This window comes from Pithys albifrons, chromosome 5 (genome assembly GCF_047495875.1).
Source record: "Pithys albifrons albifrons isolate INPA30051 chromosome 5, PitAlb_v1, whole genome shotgun sequence".
NCBI lineage: Eukaryota > Metazoa > Chordata > Aves > Passeriformes > Thamnophilidae > Pithys > Pithys albifrons.
In genome coordinates, this window is record NC_092462.1 from 1115825 (window position 1) to 1134782 (window position 18958).

The 18958-nt window shown below is 45.1% G+C and overlaps 2 protein-coding genes and 1 long non-coding RNA gene across 5 annotated transcripts in view; 1 reads left to right on the plus strand and 2 right to left on the minus strand.

The window, feature by feature from the left end:
• The window catches only part of LOC139671997 (uncharacterized), a 54297-nt gene that overhangs the window by 14888 nt on the left and 20451 nt on the right, over positions 1–18958 (plus strand). The window lies entirely within an intron of this gene.
• LOC139671787 (interleukin-8-like) lies at positions 4426–7680 on the minus strand. Its single transcript, XM_071555047.1, has 4 exons — positions 7498–7680; positions 6637–6772; positions 5810–5893; positions 4426–5237 (listed from the first exon to the last, which is right to left on the minus strand). The coding sequence occupies exons 1-4, from the start codon at positions 7556–7558 to the stop codon at positions 5207–5209; spliced, it is 312 nt and encodes a 103-aa protein (XP_071411148.1). The 5' UTR covers positions 7559–7680; the 3' UTR covers positions 4426–5206.
• On the minus strand, positions 13590–16207 carry LOC139671788 (interleukin-8-like). The gene is made up of 4 exons (XM_071555048.1): positions 16141–16207; positions 15249–15387; positions 14245–14328; positions 13590–13666 (listed from the first exon to the last, which is right to left on the minus strand). The coding sequence occupies exons 1-4, from the start codon at positions 16202–16204 to the stop codon at positions 13603–13605; spliced, it is 351 nt and encodes a 116-aa protein (XP_071411149.1). The 5' UTR covers positions 16205–16207; the 3' UTR covers positions 13590–13602.

The following is an 18958-nucleotide window of genomic DNA, read 5'->3' on the forward strand; positions in this document are numbered from 1 at the left end:
AGTGCCAGGTGTTCTGACAAGGCACTTGCTCTGCACTGTTTGTCTTGGGTAATCAATTAAGTGCCTTTCACACAAAGATCTGACACCTGCATGGACAAACTCTTAATTAGTTGCTGACTTTCAATTAGAAAAACTTCCCTTTTACTGCAGTGCAATTGTTTTGTCTCTGCTTGTGTTTTGCCCCCACACCACGGGTTACTCTCGTGCATTCTTATTGCTCCAAGAAGTTCTGCATCAAGTGAAAAGAAACACATAAAGTCCAGGCTCTCAGAGCATGGCCACTCTCACTGTTGAGGAAACCTGCCACTGAATGCTTTGGCATACACTTCACACAGAATGGGGAATATTTCAAGCTTTTGCAACTTTATTGGCATTTTGGGTTTAGCACAACAGTTGAATTCTGATTCTTTTGTCTGTTGTAAACTTGAGAAAAGTGTAGTCTCGAAAACAGAAGAGGAAAAGAAGAATTGTCAGCATTTCTGAAGTCTCCTAATTTCTGTGCAAGTATGTCATGTATGTCTATAATAAAAGAGCTGGCCTAAGGGGGTGCTCTTACTCATTTCCTCCTCTAATAAGCCATGAAGTTTTCATCATTCTGGAAAATAATTTCAAGGAAAAAGTAGAAGCTCTCAGGAGTTCAGCGTGAATGTTTGTTCAGTGCTTAAAAATTGGTTTGGGAGGTCTGTCTTTTTGTATTAGCTGAGTCAGAAAAGCTGCTTAACTGTCCCTCTCAAAACTGGAGGCTCATTTGGAGGTAAGTTGATTAATTGGGTCCAATTGTGCTCTGAAAAGAAGCCTCTTGTCTAATGACCTCTTACTTCCACAGATTTTTATAAGGTGTCTGCATATGAAAGAGTTCGCTGTAAAAGATAAAAAGATTAGACTTTCCCCAGTTTCCCAGTAAGGAACAGGAGAAGTCAAGAGCCTGACAGTGGAGTTGCCCCTGTGCACTTTGGAGGGAGCAGTGACCTTCACCCTTCTGCTGCAGCCCTGGGAGACACTCCCAGGTGGGGTCTGGCAAACCCAGCACAACTGGTTTTACAAACAGAACTGCTCATGTTTCTTGTGGATTGGAACTTCCATAAATAGGGCAGTTGGACCTATCAAAGGTTGATATTTGCTAAAATTAAAGGTTATTTGTTAATGATGCTGAGTTATTCAGCACAGCTCTGTGACACCTGCCTGCAGAAGGTGACAGAGGGACATCACTCTGCTGCATGTTTCATCAAAGTGACAGTGAGCTTAGTTACACCTATAACCTTCTTCCACACATAGAATCTCCCTCCCTAGAAATCCACAGGAATTCAAAGCCATCTGACTGGCAGAAATGGTTATAATTAAAAATAATTTAAGGGCAGGTAATATTAAAAATCAATTTTCGTTACCATTTTCAACAACAGGGTCTCAGGTTTGTTTCCATAGGTGGCAAAACTCTTGTTTCCCTTTTGCACACAGAAACACAATGTCTGTTTGCTGATCCCAAAGTTTCCATCATGGCATTTGGTGCAATTTCCAAAGGATCATTTCCTGTGGAGTCAGCCTTAATACCTTGTTATAAACCCTGTTATAAAGGGGAATAAATGTGATGCTTGGAACAAGGCTGCACTATCCAGCTACCTGTTAGGGGTAATATTCCTGGGATTTTCCAGGGAACATTGTTGTGTGATAAGAACAAAAGAATAACATAATTTTGGAATGGGAACCAATCCATAATCAAAGGAAAGTACAGTATGGGTCATCTGTCAGCTTGTACATACCCAGGATGTTTATATTAATCAATATTATGTTTATATTAGTCAATATTCAGCACAGACAGAGAAGCTGAAGCCAGCAAACTAAAGTTTACATTCTCTGCTCTTCTAAGAGTTAGAAGTATTTTCTCAGGGACTTTCCAGTATTTCTGCCAATGACTTCATGTATAATTTGCAACATTTTTACATTAGAGGGAAATACACTTTCATTATTACAGGAACAGTAACACTGAAGTTAGAGGGGTCAAATTACAGTTCACGATTGAATAGGCTCTTGATATACGAGCAGAACTTCAGCAACCAGCCTTGGGAGGGGGAGTTTGAGGGAAGGAAATGACATGAGGTTGCTTGGCTGGTTGGTTGGGAGTTGCCACTCTCCTCTTGCCCCCCAACCAAACCTGTTGGTGAAGGAAGGAAATAGAAGTGGTTTGGAAGGAAGGTGAAGTGAGGGACCAAGAGAAGAGCTGAGGAGAGAGGGACAGGGAAACATCTCTGCTACATTTCATTGTGGGGAGGGCACTGAAGTGAAAGGAAGGTGATGAATGCCCATGGCAGCTGTGAAGTGGAATGGCCTTCTGAGAGTCTTGTAGAAATACCATATAGATGCTAAATGAAGTGACCAAGGAGAGCAGGAGCTTTCCTGAGTTTGGGAAAAGGAGGGGATGGACTTGTAGTGAGCTGCAGTGAGATCCCAGGGTCTGTCCCTGCACTGTGGTGCAAATGTTGTGCCTCTTACTCACTGCCTGGGAGCTTCCTGGTATGTTCCACAGACGTGCACCCACACACAGACTGGCTGCATGCTCTGCATGTTTCCAGAGGGTGCAGTGCTCCCTGTGGCTTCTGCATGGCCTGGGCACTGGGGGGGACAGGACACTCCTCACAGTCAGGGTGGCAGGAGGCCCCAGGGGCCTCTAATCACTGAAGGCCCCAGTGCTACTCCCTCCTCTTGGTGAGCTTTCCCCAGTGGGCCTGGGCAGGTGAGGTTACAGATCACAGGGTGTCTGGAGGAGCCTGCAGCTCCTAACAAGAGCCTCCATCCAGGTGTGCTGGATTGGAAACGCTTAAGAGGTGAGCAGAAAGGAACACATGCAAAGGACTTCAGTGTGCAGCTTTCTTATACAGCCAGTTGACTCAAAACCCAAGCACTTTGCTGTTTTCCATTCAGGGCACATTAGATAGACATACACCATGGAGACAAAAAGCAGTTTGAATGATGGAATTTTTCTCTTCCTATCAGTCCCAAAAAGAACAAACCCCCCAGCAGTTATTGATATCCACACCTGTTTTACCACATCTGAACACAGCTTTCTAATTGTATTCTTGCTGGCAACACAGGTCATCTTGCAGTGCTCTGCTTGTCCTCTAACCTTTCTTCTCTACCTACACTACTTTTCCCATTTCATTAACCCTGGTCCACATTGCAAGAAGAGATTTTTTAACTCTCAGAGAACTTTTTGTTTACTATTTTCTTGCAGCAGCTGAGTCCTGCCTCTAAAAGCAGCAGACTTCCTGAAGTATTTCCCAGTAAGTGATGACTGGTGACTTCAGTGCTGCTGACTGTGCTCTGGATTTTACCTGGATTGTTTCATGCTGCAGTTTTATGCACATTAAGATTACAGGTTAACTCTGTGAAAGCTGTTCAGCTCTACAGGCATTGGTGTCCTTTTCAGTTGTTTCTTACTTCAGATGACTTAAAAGTATAATTAGCTCTGCTTCCTAGGGAGTTATATTTTTTATTTAACTTTCTGGCACTTGAAGAAAAATTACACTAAGCCAAAGAATGGTAACAGAGAGAGGGAAACTCATCTTTTATCTCATTTTCTGTTAGAGGACATACCCACTTCAGAAGACAAAGTGGTGTTAACCTTACTTGGCTCCCCTGGCCTTGTAGATCTTTGATTCAGGCTTATGAAATTATCGTGCAGGGACACAACGTGGGTCAAGGAGAGGACCAGCATCAATCTTACTGAGGAGAGTCTTCAAGAAGAAGCAAGGTAGAGACAGGTGTCTTGTTTTATGAGCCCAAAACTACCTGGCAAAAATCCTGCTGTTTTAAGACTATCTAGATCATAGGTAAGAGTGAAATAAATTGTGCATCCCTCAAATAAACAGATGTACTCTGGTTTAAAACAACAGCCTCTAAACCTGTGCCCTTTCTCTCCTATTCCCAGTTCCCTTCCTGACAGTTTTCAGAAGATCCAGGCACTGTGTGCTCAGCACTTTGCATTCCTGGCATCAGAACAAGCAGTGGTGACACCAGGGCAAATGCTTGCTCTGTGTGTACCCAAAGTGAAGATCCCAAATTCCCATTTTGATAGTAAATTAATGACCTTCTGATGCAGCAAATTACAGCTCTGGGGCTGATCTGTGCTCTGGCAGTGCTTGGGTATCTGAGGGTAAAATGCCCTGGTCTGGAAGGTAGTTAAGGAAGGGGCCCTTCCCTACAGCCCACCATGCCCAGGGGCTGGGAACAGCCTGAAGAGAGGACAGGGAGCCATTTCCCCTACCCTGAGGCTTTGTTGGTGTACTCAGGAGTGGCAGGTGACCACAACAGGGGCACTTAGGCTCTAAAAGGTTTCATTTCAGTTCCAAAAATCAAGCTGGCAAAAATAAATCAGACTTCTTCCAATAAAGCAAATGAAAATTTGGAACATGAAACATTAACAAATAGATTTCTTATATAAAACTTTTAATGATGCATTGTTAGAAATAATTACATTCACAATCAAATTCTGTGTATGTAAGATGATGTTTTTTCCATTAGCTGGTGCAGGAGCTAATTAGACATACACTCAAGTACAGAGCAATGAGATTGTGAGTATTCCTTCTGGAATGAGTAGTAGGAATGAAAAATCCAGTAGAAGTTAAATAAACTATAATAGTTTTCTCTCTTGCATAGAAACTACTCAATAAATACATGTATAAATAGCACAGAAATCACAGTAAATAAATCCCAACCACAGTCTTACACATTCTGTAGGTTAGTTTCAAGGTAGACATTCCAGTTCACAGTCTGGCCACAGGCTGACTGTGGCTGGGGAGGCTGTTGTTGACACAACATACTAGTGCACTCCAGGGGAGCAGGAGGATCCTTCAGTTTGCTGGTGCAACACGGGAAGGTCAGGCTTTGTGTGGCCAAGCTGTGCTGCGAGTGCATTGCACTTCACTGGGGGGTTTGGCTGCAGGGGCTGCCAGGGGGGCTCAGTGCCCCCAGCAACCCCCGTTTCCTTCAGTACCAACAGACAGTGCATCCCACGGACAGCACTGCTCGTGGGGAAGGACTTCCTTAAATACACACTGCTAAATAAATACACAAATAAATAAACCCACCCGTCCTTAACATCACAACACTGATGCAGGAGGTGGAAGGTGGTGCACTGCCTGAATGATGCTTTTCCCAAAGGTTTCTCTTGATGCAGGAGCAGTTCCCAGATGTTTTCTGGCTTTGCTGTTTCTTAGAGTGGTGAGTCAGAATTTTCTTGAGCCCTGTTCAGAGGTGAGGGAAGAGGATAATTTTAAAGGCAGTTCACAACAGGAATCACTGCTCAGCATTGCACAGACAGTTAGGGAGGAGTGGGCTCTTTCCAATTCTAGGTGCTATCTTGAGATACAGGGAGAACAAAGCTGATGTTTCCAAAGCAGTTCCTGAAATGTCAGCATGTGCATGTCTGGTGCCCAGCTGGGAAACATCTGCAGCCTGAGCTTCTGCTTTTACTTGCAGCAAGAACCTCATGAACTGAGAAACTAGAATTAAGTAAGGGGAAAATGAGCTTTTTAAAGCCTCCTTTCCAAAGGGAGCCGAACACTTGGGTGTTTCTGTCCCTGCAGACAGAGCTGCTGGTACTCAGAGATTTAGTACTGGTGCATCAGCTTGAGCAAGGACCCATCAGCAGAGCCAGAGAAAATAGGACTAATTCTATAATTAAGCAGGGAATTTCCCTGTTCTTTAAGTCTGATCAAGAAAGAATAGAAAGTATCACTAAGAAATCCTGCAAATTGGTTTTTTTTCTGGAAGTTTTACTGCTCAGCTGCCCAAATTGAGAGAGGATGAGACTTACCTGGCCAAAATTGCCTTGACAATCAGCTGCACCCAGGGAGCAGTGGGCTCCAAGCACACCTCTCTGCCATCCTTCAGAGTAGCTCTGCAAAGCAGGGAACACAGAAGAGTCAGGAAACTGCTGCATGGATTTGTTTTACTCACAGAATGTAATCTTGCATTTTTACACCAGAGAGTATAAATTCATCCCAGCTGCTCTAGCTTAGACTTGGCCATTTGGTTTTATGTGTTCCACAGTGAGGAGACTAGAGCCCCACAGAACTGTGTGACTCTCTGCCTGCTCTCAAAGCAGTCACACATTCCCAAAAATCCCTATCAATATATATGGATACTTGGTTTGAATTGTTTACAGTAGAGAATCTTTTTTACACAATGACTGAAACCTCCAGGGGTGAAAAGGTGTTTCAGCAGTGTAAGGATTTCAACATTTTAGTCCCTCCTCTGTGCTACTTAGACCAGGTTAGATTCATTGTTTCCCTAAATCTACTTGTGGGAACTTAATTTTCCTTCTTGAGCCTAATAAATTCAGGATTCAAACCATGTAATTACTTCATGTAATTGCAAGGAACTGGCAAGTCCTTGCAATCCACATTCTACTACTAGAAATATTTAATGTGTCCCATGATGGATGAACAATGATCTGTTCAGGCATATAGAGGCTTGTAGAGACAGTGACAAATGTGGAGTATCACTTGAAAGTGTCTCTCTCAAAATAATACCCACACCTGCTTGTGTCAGGCCAGCTGCTCACTGTCCCCCTGTGGAGCCCCAAAGCAGGGGCAGCACAGGTGTGGGGCAGAGGAAGGAGCCCCTTGCAGAGCTACTTACATGACTTCGACGTTCGGGCAGTGGGGGCCGCTCTGGGTCAGCTTCACATCCTGGATGGCTTTGGGGGGGATGAACTTGGAGTGGGTGGCAATGCACTGGCAGCGGAGCTCGGTGCCCATCCTCGCCAGGGTCCTGCCTGCAAACAGAGAGGGCACACTGGGGTTTGACAGCTGGTCTTACTGTGCCTGTGGCAGACATAGAGCACTAAGGCTGCTCTGTCCTAACACTTCTGCATTGTCCAAGCTGCCTAAATCCTCGTGGCATAAACATCAACTGCTTGTGTATTTTAGAGGAGCTGATGCCCAAGCACACTGGACACTGAATTAACATTAACCCACATATTTTGTGGTTCCTTGTACTCGACTACACTGTACTGTTTGTTACATCATTTTAATGTCTGGATCAAAAACTTGGCCACTCTGCAGAAGACAGAGCCCTAGATTTGTTCATTACTTGGAGACTTGCCCATGCCTCTGTGTTTATGTTGGTTGCTCTCCATTCCTAACTGCACATTACTTGCTGGAGGCAGCAGAGTCACCAAGTAACAACAGGAGATAAACTGATCTTTGTGTGGGAAGGGAGAGAGACACTGGAACACTTCAGAAGATCCTATCTCTACCCACACCACTTGAAACATGGAAACAGATCAAATGCAAGTTGCATCCTTAAAATTTTTCCCACAAGATATCAGTGCCTCTTCAGTCCAAGAGCTGTGTGGTACATTTCGGACTGAATAGAGGTGCTGAAAATATCCCAAACTAATTTATGGAGAAAAAGAGCAAGCTACTTCTGCAAGGAGAGGCATCTCAGCAGATGCCTGGACAATATTGCAGCCAAGGGGTCCCGTGAGGCTTTGCTTACCTTGAGACACGGCTGCTGAGAGCAGGAGAAGAGCCAGGACAGCCAGGAGTTTGCCGTTCATGGTTGGACAGGGGTGTTCCTGTGGGCTGTGCAGCTCTGGTTCAGTGGAAGGAGCGGTGGGCTCGAGTCCTGCAGGGCTGTTGGTGCTGGCTCTGGGCGAGCCATGGCACTTATATACTCTTTAGAGCTCAGGCTGTGAGCTCTGCTGGCAGGGGCGTTGCGTTAGAGGAATTTCCCAGATGCAGTAAAAATGAGTCACATGACTGTTGTGAAACTCCTTCCTAAATGACGAGGAATTATTCGGCTAAGAATGATATAATAATTTACTTTATTAAAATATGTAAATAATAACCACACATTCCGTTTTTCCCCCTTTTTTTAGACTTTTTTGAATTTGGTGCATATTCTAAGCTATACCCTTGTTTAGTAAGATAACTTTAGGATGGTTTCTGGTTTATTTATGTTATGGATTTGAATTATTTCTTCAGTTCCTCAAACAGTTTTTGTAGGGATGCCAAGTCTATACATGAGATATTTACTCTCTTATCCCCACCTATTGTGACAGCTTCTACTCCCCTGATTTAAGCCATTGGAGTGGAAAATGGGCAGCACTGAAATCACTCAAAGCTTTTTCACTGGAATTGGGATTTTACCTCTGCACTATTTTGATGTAAATTAGATTAAGTTTTGTTCTTTTTTGTTCTGCTCTGGTGGCGTTTACAAAGTAAATTCATCACTAATACTCTGTGTCCAGTAAGGAACTGAGGCTGCAGCATCCAAAGCTGCCTGTGGGAAGCAGATACTGAATTCTGAATGGATTTGAAAATCGTTCCCGTACTTCCATGTCACACATGCTAATGAATGAGTGATGAACAAAGGACACTTTACATGCAAAGTAACAGCACGACCTGGTGAACACAACTGCTTTTGTTCGTCTGTAAGCCTGGGTGTTAGCACAGGGAGATAGCAGTAAGTGTTCTGGCACTGTGCAGGCATTTCTCTTAGAGAACGTTGTTGCTGAGTGGATTTTTGCTGTGTCAGGTAGGATATTGCCTTGTGAGCAATACAATTCCCAGGGAAGAGGGGCTCAAACGCTGATCTGTTGCTTAAATCAGGATCTGGGGGGGTGACCCTTCTGGAGCTGTGTGATTAGGAGAAGCTGTTCTATTTCAGGTGTAGGAACATCATCCTTTTGTCGTGGTGACTTTTGCTGCTTGTCATCTCCATCCTCAAAGCTTTGTGGTTTCAGGGTCTGTGGGTTCATAGAGCTACTTCTGTCCAGCTCTGAGGAGTTCATGAAAACTCAATCATCTTTAGCATGTAGAGCGTTGTGATTTATTTCTAGTAAGAACTGAATAGTGTGCCCATAATTTATTATGGTTTACTGTGGTAGACTTGTCATTAACTTGATAAAAGGAACTATGTGATTAAAATTTGTTTCCCATCACTGTGTCAGCTGTCCCAGGAAAAGATCCAGCAGCTTTTGTCTCTCCTACCTCGTACTGGGTATTACATTGACCAAAGATTCTGATCCTGACCCCGGAGGGTGCTGTTCCTTCTCTGTGTCTCTTAGAGATCTTCACTAAAAATGCATTTACTTCTCTGAGGTGTGAAACAGGAGAGGCTTTGCCAGGAACTGAAATTTGTTTTAGTACTTATGTTGTATTGTGATGTTTGTGTGCTTGTGATGTTTGTGTTGGTTTCACTAGTATCAGATTGCAGATGTTGGAGCTTTAACCAGTTTACCTGAAACCAGGCTTTGCTGATCTCTTTCTTTTGGCTTCTGTCTCTCTGTGTCTCCACATATGCATTCACACACACAGGTTAATTAACATTTGATTACGAGTCCCACTTTTCTTGGTTACTATTTGCAGCCTTATTAGCTCATTTTGGTGTGTGCTGAAGTGTTATTAATATCTGAGGGAAAAAAAGGAGAATTCCCCTTCCAATCCCCGAGAGAAACCAGTGACTTGTTGCCCTCCTCACCCCAGACTCAGCTATTTCCTGCGTGTGGCAGCAATGGCTGCAGAAATCCCCACTCAGAAGCCAAGAGCCTGCTCCACCTATGGTTAGCCCTGCCCCCAAGCTAAGAGTATCTGTCTAAAAGAGCAGGGTGTTTGTAATGGAACAAGAATCCACTATGTTTTCTGAGAGCTGGAGCGTCTCCTCTCACTCCCCTTTTTCGCTGATGTTGTGGTTTCATTGGGATTATGTGCAGGGCTGTAAGAGACACCGGTGGCATGAGATCAGCCCAAAGGGCAGTCACTCCTCACCTGCACTCCTGGGAGTGCCATCCTTCTCCCAAGCTCTCCCCAGATCCCTTCAGCACTTCCCCTGGGATCCCATCCAGGCTCCCGCCTTGGGAGCTGCCAATGCAGCCCTGCTTTTGGCAGGTGTGCGTTCCTGCCAGCCTGAGGGATGAGTGGTGCTGATGGAATTGCTGCTCCCTTTGGTGGCTCACGTCACGGGGTGAGCTGGTACCGCCGCCAGCAGAGCCTTCCACGCTGGGCCCCGCTCCCCACGCTGGCAGGGAGCACAGCAGCACTTGTGCAACAGCCTGATTGCTGAAACACTGCACAGAGGAAGTCAGGGCTTCCCTTGCCTGGCTTCTAAGGCAGGATACAGGATGAGTTCTCCTGCTGCAGGATGGAAACCAGCGGGTTCTCATGACTCATCACCTTGTCTATTGAGCACAAAAGTCAAAAGGCATGTTTTAGGATCTGATTGGGACCTTTGTAGCAAAGGACACCCTCACACAAGGGACACACTGAGGGGGATTCAGGTCTTCTTCAATGACCAAGACCATCACTAGCGATGCAGTAAAGCTGACCCTCAGTCCCTTATTGGCCTAAGTCTCTCCAGTTCCAGAGGAATGCTCCAATTTCTGGGCTGGTAAAGTTACTCTAAGAAAAATATGTCTTGTTTTAGACAAATTCCAGCCTCTTCCTTGAGAAGTTGTGCACACAAGACCCAAAGGTCCAGGAGGCAAAGCTTTCGCTGGAATGAGGGTTCAGCCTGTGCGAGGTGAGCTTTGCCAGCTCCTGTCTCCTGTGTGTCCTCCTTACCAGCTACTCTTGATCCCCAGGGTAAAAATCTCACTCTGTCTCCTGAAACCACCTCCTTTTCTCTGCAGAGAGCTTGGCATTTGCCTGCCACTCCACTTGGGCTGCAGAAAGCTGAAGGGGCAGATCCAGGAGCTAGGGAAGAATTGCTCCTGCTGCTCGTGTTGTGCAAACAGCTGTGGAAATTTACAGTGAGGCAGAGCTTAGGGAGCACATACGTAAAAGCAAAGGATCTGCCTGACATCTGGGGTCTGACTTGCTACAGGAGGAAGTGATAGCAAGGAAAGGAGAAAGGCTTCGCTCAGCTTCTGGGGTTTTTCAGACCTCAGTGTCTAAATATAGATGGTGATGTAGCCTTAGTCAGGATTTTCACTTGATTTGACTATTAATTTATGTACAGGAGTACACAGGAGTACAGGGGTGTAATTATATATTTATATGATTGCATATTTGTTTATTATATATATTTCAGCTCTGCTTGAAAATAGTTCTGTCATGTAGCTTTCACTTAAAAATTTTTGTAGATTAAATGAAGTGTTTCATTTGATCCAATTCAATATGAAAGTCATTGAAAATATTAATATGTTGTATTTAGTAATATTAAAAATGATACATTAGTATTCATTGCAGTGTTAATATAAAATATTGGCAAATACCAATAAATTCATGTCAAAAATCAATTTTATTCACCTGATATTAACAGGAAGGATACTCAGTCCCCCTAGGGAATTGTTGGGCACCAGCACCCGGGTTTGCTTGCCCCAGAAAGGCCTCATTTATTGCTTAATTTCATTTGCCTTTCATGAGTTTGGCCGGAAGCATTTTCTGACTGTGCAAAAAAGATCTGGAAGTGGCAGGAGGAAACACATGGTCAGTTTTGCGAAGCTGGTGCCAGAACCTGTTGATTAAATGAGAAGCTGTCAGTGCCATAACACACGTCATGCCTTCGTGTCTGACTTGTGTGAGTGAGATCTCTCTGTCCTAAAAGTGGTAGTACGTAAAGCTGCTGATCCGCTGGATCTGCTGATCCTTTGGGTCAAATCTCACTGTTCACCAGGACTTGAAGGGACAGCAGTAGGAGGAGCAGAGGGTGTATTGGGTGAGCTGAGGGATTCAGATCTGAATGCAGAGCTGCTTTGGTTAGGGGGCCAGTGGGGGTCAGACCCCAACCCACCTCCCACCCTGGGGCTCAGAGGATGGAACTCCACAGGGAACTTGAGGTATTTTGGAGTCCTCCCCTGCTCTCACCATGTACCTCTGGTCTGGTTCCTGCTGGAAGAATCTGCACTTCAGTGCTATTTGTCTCAAAAATTAGATTTATAAGGCCAAGCATTATTGGTGCATAGCAAACAAAACATTTTTAACACCCTTTTTGACTGTAGAAAGAAATGAACTACAAGTCAATGGGAATTGACACATGAAACCAATGTTTGGTCATATAAACATTCCCCTGGACCCTTGAGCAATAACATAAAATAAATATAAAAGCTGCAAAATGCTTTCTTAAAAAAGTGTGGTCTGTTATAGTTTTAGGTAGAAAGAACGAGAGGCAACCAGCAGTAGAACAAGAGGGCACGGGCTCAAGCTCTGCCAGGGAGGTTTGGGTTGGCTATTAGGAAGCAATTCTTTCCAGAGAGGGTGATCAGGCATTGGGATGGGCTGCCCGGAGAGGGGGTGGATTCCCCATCCCTGGAGGTGTTGAAGATGAGACTGGATGTGGCACTCTGTGCCCTGGGCTGGTGATCACAGTGGGGTTGAATCAAGGGTTGGACTTGATGATCTCAGAGGTCTCTTCCAACCCACTTAATTGTATGATTCTATGAGAGAGAAAAAAATGCCCAAATATTTCTGTTATATTAAATTAAATGATGTGTTCCTCTCTTCAGAAATACACTTCTACTCTTCTGTTGGTGTCTGTGTATGTGTGTGCCTCTCTGCCTGCATCTTCCTGTCTATAAGTGGCACCCACAGCACACTAATTAGCAATAACCCAGGTGATGCAGTATCTCTAATTTTAGCTGCCTCCTCCTGGAAGCCCAGAGCTCACAGTCATTCCCCGAGGCTGGCAGTGACTTGGAGCTGCTGCTGAGGCAGCCGAGCACCTCACAGCAGGTGGGTGGGGTGCCAGCCCGTGCTTGCACCTGTGCTGCAGGTACAGCCGGCCCATCGCTGTGTGCCCAGAGTCAGTTATGGACTCTCCTCATTCATTCCCTGCTCTCACATTCCCCCCGTACGCCTCAGCATCACCCCCGAGTCTCTCCCGTGTGCCACTGGCCAGCCCAGAATGCCTCCAGTTCACAGCAGCTTGGGAATTTTTCCCATGTCACTCGCTTTGGCTGCTCCCTGCAGGGAATTTCACCTGGCAGTTTGTTGCCTATTCAGTGTCTCCTGAGGTCTGTCTGCAGTTCTTTGCAGTTGAGCCTTGTCTTTACATCAGCATCGAGAACTTCGTGGCAAATGACCCTTCCAGCCAACCTGTGGCACTGCCAAGCCAAATGGGCCCCCACACTACGTGGTGTAGGAATCCACAGGTGGTGTTCCTTTACCTATGAAAGCTGATCTTTTCATCCTGCACTATGTATTCACCTGTTCTGTAGCCATTTCCAAGTCCTCTTTCTTAGCCTCATCATTTCTAATGTTTGGTGAGGGCTGTGAAGGGATTTCAGAAGACTCTTTGACTCTGTCTGTGAGTCCTGCCACATCTGTAGTCTCGTTGACACCTTCAAACAACTCTAACAAGTGCATGAAAGATGACTCCCTTCCAAGTACACAGACACTTCCTTGTTATGTGTTTGCTCATTGTATCCATTCTGTTTCTGCTTTAAGTAAGGCCATTGAAGGGTAACCAATTGAATCTTATTTATTCTTATCCTTACAGCACTGAAACACATTAAGCTTAAACTCCCTGATCCATCACAGACAGAATTTTATAGCAAAGGAAATCAGCAGCCATTCAGGGAAAGAAAATTAATCAGCTGTGGTAACATAGCAGAGAGGGGGAGCTGTTCCTTGGCATTCTCATCAGCAAGAGTTTCCTCTCATTTCATATCCAGGGTATCTTTTTCCTTGCCTTTTCTCCGACTGGTGGCTCAGTCTTGTCCCTGGCCCTGTGATTAGAGGAAGTATAAAGTGAATTCAGAAATTCATTAAGGGATCAATTACTACTGACACAAGCTACAGGGAGAGCAATAAGTGCTCACGAGTTGCTAATGACCTATTTTTACTGTATCAACCAATTGGCAGATGTGTAAAGACAAGAAAAATCTGTGTTCCTGCAAGAGCTGCTCCAACAGAAAGGAATTCCACGTGCCTGTGTGCAAAGCAGGGCTCTGACTGTCCCTGTTGTCAGCAGTGGAAGCTCGTGGAAATGCCAGCTGTCTGAATAGTACCCAGAAAGGGCAAGTCCTTGAGAGCTGGATTCTTGAAAGCATCAAACACACCCAAACTGTGCTCCCTCAGCAGAGGTTTAGGGGCATCACAACTGTGGCCTTTTGGGTGGCTTAACACACCGAAAAGGTACCAAAGATAGGACACTTCTACTCCTCAGGTATGTGGAAGTGTCAGTTCAGAGAGGCTGTTGGACAGAATTACTAGTGCCTGAAGAGGGTGAACACTGAGCATGCCAAGGAATGAAAAGTGCCCTCTAAACCGAGCAGAAGGTGTTGTGGTAAAGCCAAGAGCTTACCTGGCCAGCAGAGCCTTCAGGGTGAGCCGGGCCCCGAGCGCGGTGGGTTCCACACACACCTCCCTGCCGTCCCTCAGCCAGGCTCTGCCAGACACAAACAGGGAAATCAGGGCCAGGGGAGGCTTCCTGCTCTCCTGAGGCTTGGCCATTGCTCTCAGCCATCTGTCCAGTAAGGAACTGAAGGTTTCTTTGGGATTGTCTTATTTGTCTGGGTGTTTTTTATTAATTATGTCAATACAGGTGTTTATGCTGTAATCTTATAATGAGCCTAATGAATTCTTTATTTGGTTTCAGTTCTCTCTCTGGTCATGGTTTAGCAGATCTTTCAGGAACTCCATTTTTTAACCAAACCTGGCTGAAATTACCAATTTGTAGTGAGGTGGAACTGGATATCACACTGTGCTGCACAGAGAGTGTCGTTGTACAAGCATTGTTTTCTTAAGAAACCATAATAACCTGAAAGAGCCCTTCTGCTTACTGAATGCATTGCTCCAGTTTGTGTGACCAGCACCCAGTGTGGCTTTAAATGAAGCTCACTGTGTCTGTTGCTTTGTACCCACATGGGATGTCATCCAAGTCCTGCACTCCCCACTCAGGGAGTTCTGACACAGGGAGTAACTCAAGGCCTTGCAAGCTTTGCCACAACCAGACTAAGTCAGTGGGAGTTGTTTGAATTCATGTTAAGAGCTTCAAGATTGTATCTTTGATTGATTCTCCCTTCTCTAAGTTACTAACTGGGCCTTGAATGTGTTGTGGGGTTCTAATTCTCTCCTCTGATGTTGGTCAAAATTAAGATACGAGCAGGGAGAGTTTTAAAATGCTGTCTGGAATCTGCTTGTGACATTGGCAGGGAATCAGCTCCTTCCTTTGGATAGAACCCCTAATTCCTGACACTTGGGTTCTCTTTGTGAGGGAAATATCCTTCCACCCAGAGTACAGGGCTGAGAAATGTGGAGTTGGTTCCTCCTGTCAGAAGCAAAATGCTGTTTGGCCCAAGTGCTCACATGATTTCCACATTTTTGCAGTGAGGTCCTCTTTGGGTTATTCTCACATCCTGAACCATCTTGGGAGGGATGAACTTGGAGTGAGTGCTTATGCACTGGCACTGGGAGCCTCTGTCCTTGCTCTTCTCCAGGGCCTTACCTGTGGAACAAAACTCATTATGTCTGGGTACATGAATGCTCTCTTTATTTGCCCCTGTGAAGCAAAGTGTCCTCCCTTCTGCCAGATTTATTCTTGTTCCTCAGCACTCTGAAATGCTGCACACTTGGATAAAATTAACTGCCTCTCCACAGCAGCAGCTGCATTTTTGGAGCTGTTGGTGTGCAGGTGCATTTGAATTTAAAGCTGGACTTCTAAGCAAAAATACTTAGATGTTTTCATAGTGTCCTTGTGCCTGGCCAGGTTCTGCCTGAATTGCATCACTTGAGCAAAGTGGGTTAACATCACTGACTGTGCACACACACTGTTGATTAGTTTCTCTCATGGTCACCTGCTCATGTTCTTTATTCTTTCCTGAAAATGGGATAATTCCTGCTCTGAGGAAGTGCTATCATCGACCTGCCTCCCAAGAAAAAAATGACAAGTAGGAGAAGGTTGTCATTTAGAAAAGAAGAGATATATGGACATATTTAGGAAAAAAGTCCTTTCTTAAGTCAATGCTTCATAAAATCTGGTGACAAGCATATATTATGGTATAGGAACAAACTGATTTCCTGACAGAAGCATGGTTACTCCTGGAAACATCCACAGCATCCTAACAGGTCCCAACAGTCCCTCTGACTACTGAACAGTGTTTATTGAAGATGCCAAAAGCTGTCACAGCCATAGCTAAGCCCACTTGGACATGCTTATTTATTAATTGGTTATGTGAGTTTTAAGAAGTAATTTTCTTACCTTCTGACCCCGCCACTGAGAGCAGATAGAGAACCAAAGCAACAGCAGCAGCTTTGCCATCCATTGCTGTGCAGTCTCCTTGTGGCAAACGGCCCTCTCTGGTGCTTTCCCATCAGATTTTATCCTGGGAGTGCTGCCCAGGTGGGGGCTGCACACACAGGTTTCCCAACACATGAGAGTCTTGCACAAGAAATCCAAACCTTTGTGCAGCCCATTCAGTGGCACTTCAAACTTCCCTAACTTTTGCTGCTTTTTATTTTATTTCTTTAAATTGTGGTTGGTACCCATCACTTTCTGTTGGCACATCTTGGTGGGGTGTTAGATTTAACAGCAGTGCTGAGCTTGCATTTGCAAATCACACAGCATTCCCCTGAGCCAAAATAAGGGGACTTTTCCCCTCCTCTCTGAATACACAATTTCTGTTCAGCTCCTTGTGTCACATTTAAGTGCCTTGTGCAAAAACGTTTACCTGACATAATTGCAGTAACTTTTCATCCCAGTTTACAGACTGTATGTTGATATGAACCCAATGACGTTATTCAGCCAGGGCCTTATGAAGGCGAGACTTATCTCATGTCTATTGTTCTCTGAAAGGCTATTGTCATTTCCACTTTGGCTAGAGGGATTTAAATGCTTAAATCTGTGCTGAAAAGCTTCTCTAGTCACCGAGCAGGAAATGATGCACTTCAAATGACTGAGGCACTGTCACCGAAGGCACTTAAGCCCCTCTGAGACTTTGTTCTGATTTCGAAAAGAGAAAGTACGTGGCAGAAAGGGCTGTAATGACACCTGGTTAGAATAAGCACTTGGGAGTTTGCTTGTTTTTCTTTCTAACCCCGTGCGTTTAGAATAATCACAGGTGTTTAAAACAGCAGATAAACACCTGTCATAAGTGCCTTCAGTTAACATGGCAGATCAGCCTGTGCCTGACGAAAGCAGTGATGGAGTCAGCAGAGCTGCGGTGCTTCCCTGAGCAGTCTCCAGGAACACTGAAACACGGTTTGGGAAGCGTGAGGGTGGGGGTTGCCCTCCTGAGGAAAGGTGAGATGTGTTGTCATCTCCAGCCAGCCTCAAATCACGTCTCACTGCCAACCTGAGGAGGAAGAAGGGGTGCAGGTGACCTGCCCAGGCTGCTGGGAGCTCAGCCACTGCTGCCATTTTGGACAGAAGAGCCAAGAGTTTATGAGGAGAGCCCTTCCTTGGCCGTGGTTCAGCTCCCAGTAACCTGACTGGGACTTTGGTGGTGGTAGAGGTTGGGTGTACAGCACTAGAGCTGGTGCCAGTCCTTTAGGATGCCCCGTGCCTTTCTGGCCGTGCAGACCCCACCTCTCCCCGTTCTTGTCTGGTAGTTCTGACAGCCTTATCTCCAAATCAGATCTCTGAAAGAAGGCAGCTTGTGAAAATCCCTCGGGCAACAGGAAGGCTTGGAGCTGTAGGACAAGTCTGAGCAAACCCTGTGCCCTGGGAAGCTGCCTCCTCCCTGCTGTGAGTCTGGCAGGCTGTGCAGAGCCGCGCCGGGGACGGGCAGAGATGGGCACGGGGGGCACAGCGTGCCCAGAAGAGTTGGCCTCCTGCACAAGCGCTGGCTCAAGCAGTGCTAACAACTCCCCTCATGTCTTGCACCATGAGCAAACACGAGCTGATTGTGCGGAATATGGAGTGGCTCCTTGCTGGAAAAGAGCAGAGCTAAACAAACATCAAAGTATTTGCTCAACTTTGGCATTTCTCAGCTGATCGCTGCTCGCATTCCAACATTCCTATGTAAATTGCTGTGTCACAGGGAGCTGTGAGGCTGCACAATCGGAGCCCTGTTTCTTAGGATTTCCCCCGATTCTCCCCATGGGAGTTAGGGAGGATGCTCAGTGACTTCCTTAACGTTTATCAGATTTCCCTGTTTATTTAAGATAATGAGCCCGTTGTTTATTGCCAGGCTCTCAGCTGCCGTGCTGTCAGAGCACCACACTGCTTGGCCTTGCAGTTCCTGGCACTGACCACGGTCTCTTCAGCACTCTGGGAATTTTATCATCCAGACCTCTGCAAACACTGAGTTTGCCAAGAAAAGAGGAAGAAAGTAGGCAAGTTTTATAATTCCTCCCCTTGTAAACCATCAACAATCCCCAGAGACAACAATTTGCTGTTGTTGCAAACTGCACAGACACCACAGCTCAGACACCACTTGCCCTTCTGGGAACTTGTTATGTGATAGAAACTGAAAGAAAATGCTTCCTCTTTTTTCCAGTTCTCTATCTAATAAAGAAATGAATAAGACACAATGTAGAAGTGAAAACATTTCAACAAGTTTTTATTAGGTACGGAATCATAAATATTTCAATAAATAAATAGATAGATAAATAAATAAACAAATATTGAAAATTAACTACATTCTTATGCAAAAGGAAATAAATATGCAAAAATAAATAAATAACACTATAAATAAATAAATAAGTGAATGAATAAATAAATAGATAAATAAATAGATAAATAAATAGATAAATAAGGTGGTTTTTTCTAGACAAGAGATGGCTTTAAAGCACAAGTTTATACCTTCACAACACTAATTCACTATAAATTATATCTTGAGAATGATGGCATTAACCCTGATGGACCAGAATTCTGACAGCCCCACTCTGCAGGCTCCCCTCTTTGGCCATTAGCCCACTGTGAGTGGCAATGACCCAGGTACATGCACCTGCCCATGCTTTGCCAAAGAGAAGGAGCTGCTGGTCGTTCCCTAAACAAATAGGAAAGGAGTCATTCAGTGGAAGCTCTGCTGAGCATGCATGGCCTGCACTGTCCCAGCTGTGCTTAGCAAAATTTA

What these genes read in the sequence shown, in the direction of transcription:
- LOC139671787 (XM_071555047.1), bottom strand. Translation starts at nt 7,558, where the DNA reads ATGAACGGCAAACTCCTGGCTGTCCTGGCTCTTCTCCTGCTCTCAGCA. An exon ending in CTCAGCAGCCGTGTCTCAAG is followed by an intron (nt 6,773 to 7,497) that starts GTAAGCAAAGCC and finishes CTCTGTTTGCAG; the next exon opens with GCAGGACCCTGGCGAGGATG. An exon ending in TGCCCGAACGTCGAAGTCAT is followed by an intron (nt 5,894 to 6,636) that starts GTAAGTAGCTCT and finishes CCTGCTTTGCAG; the next exon opens with AGCTACTCTGAAGGATGGCA.
- LOC139671788 (XM_071555048.1), bottom strand. Translation starts at nt 16,204, where the DNA reads ATGGATGGCAAAGCTGCTGCTGTTGCTTTGGTTCTCTATCTGCTCTCA. An exon ending in TGCAAAAATGTGGAAATCAT is followed by an intron (nt 14,329 to 15,248) that starts GTGAGCACTTGG and finishes TGTGTCTGGCAG; the next exon opens with AGCCTGGCTGAGGGACGGCA. An exon ending in CTGAAGGCTCTGCTGGCCAG is followed by an intron (nt 13,667 to 14,244) that starts GTAAGCTCTTGG and finishes CTCTAATCACAG; the next exon opens with GGCCAGGGACAAGACTGAGC.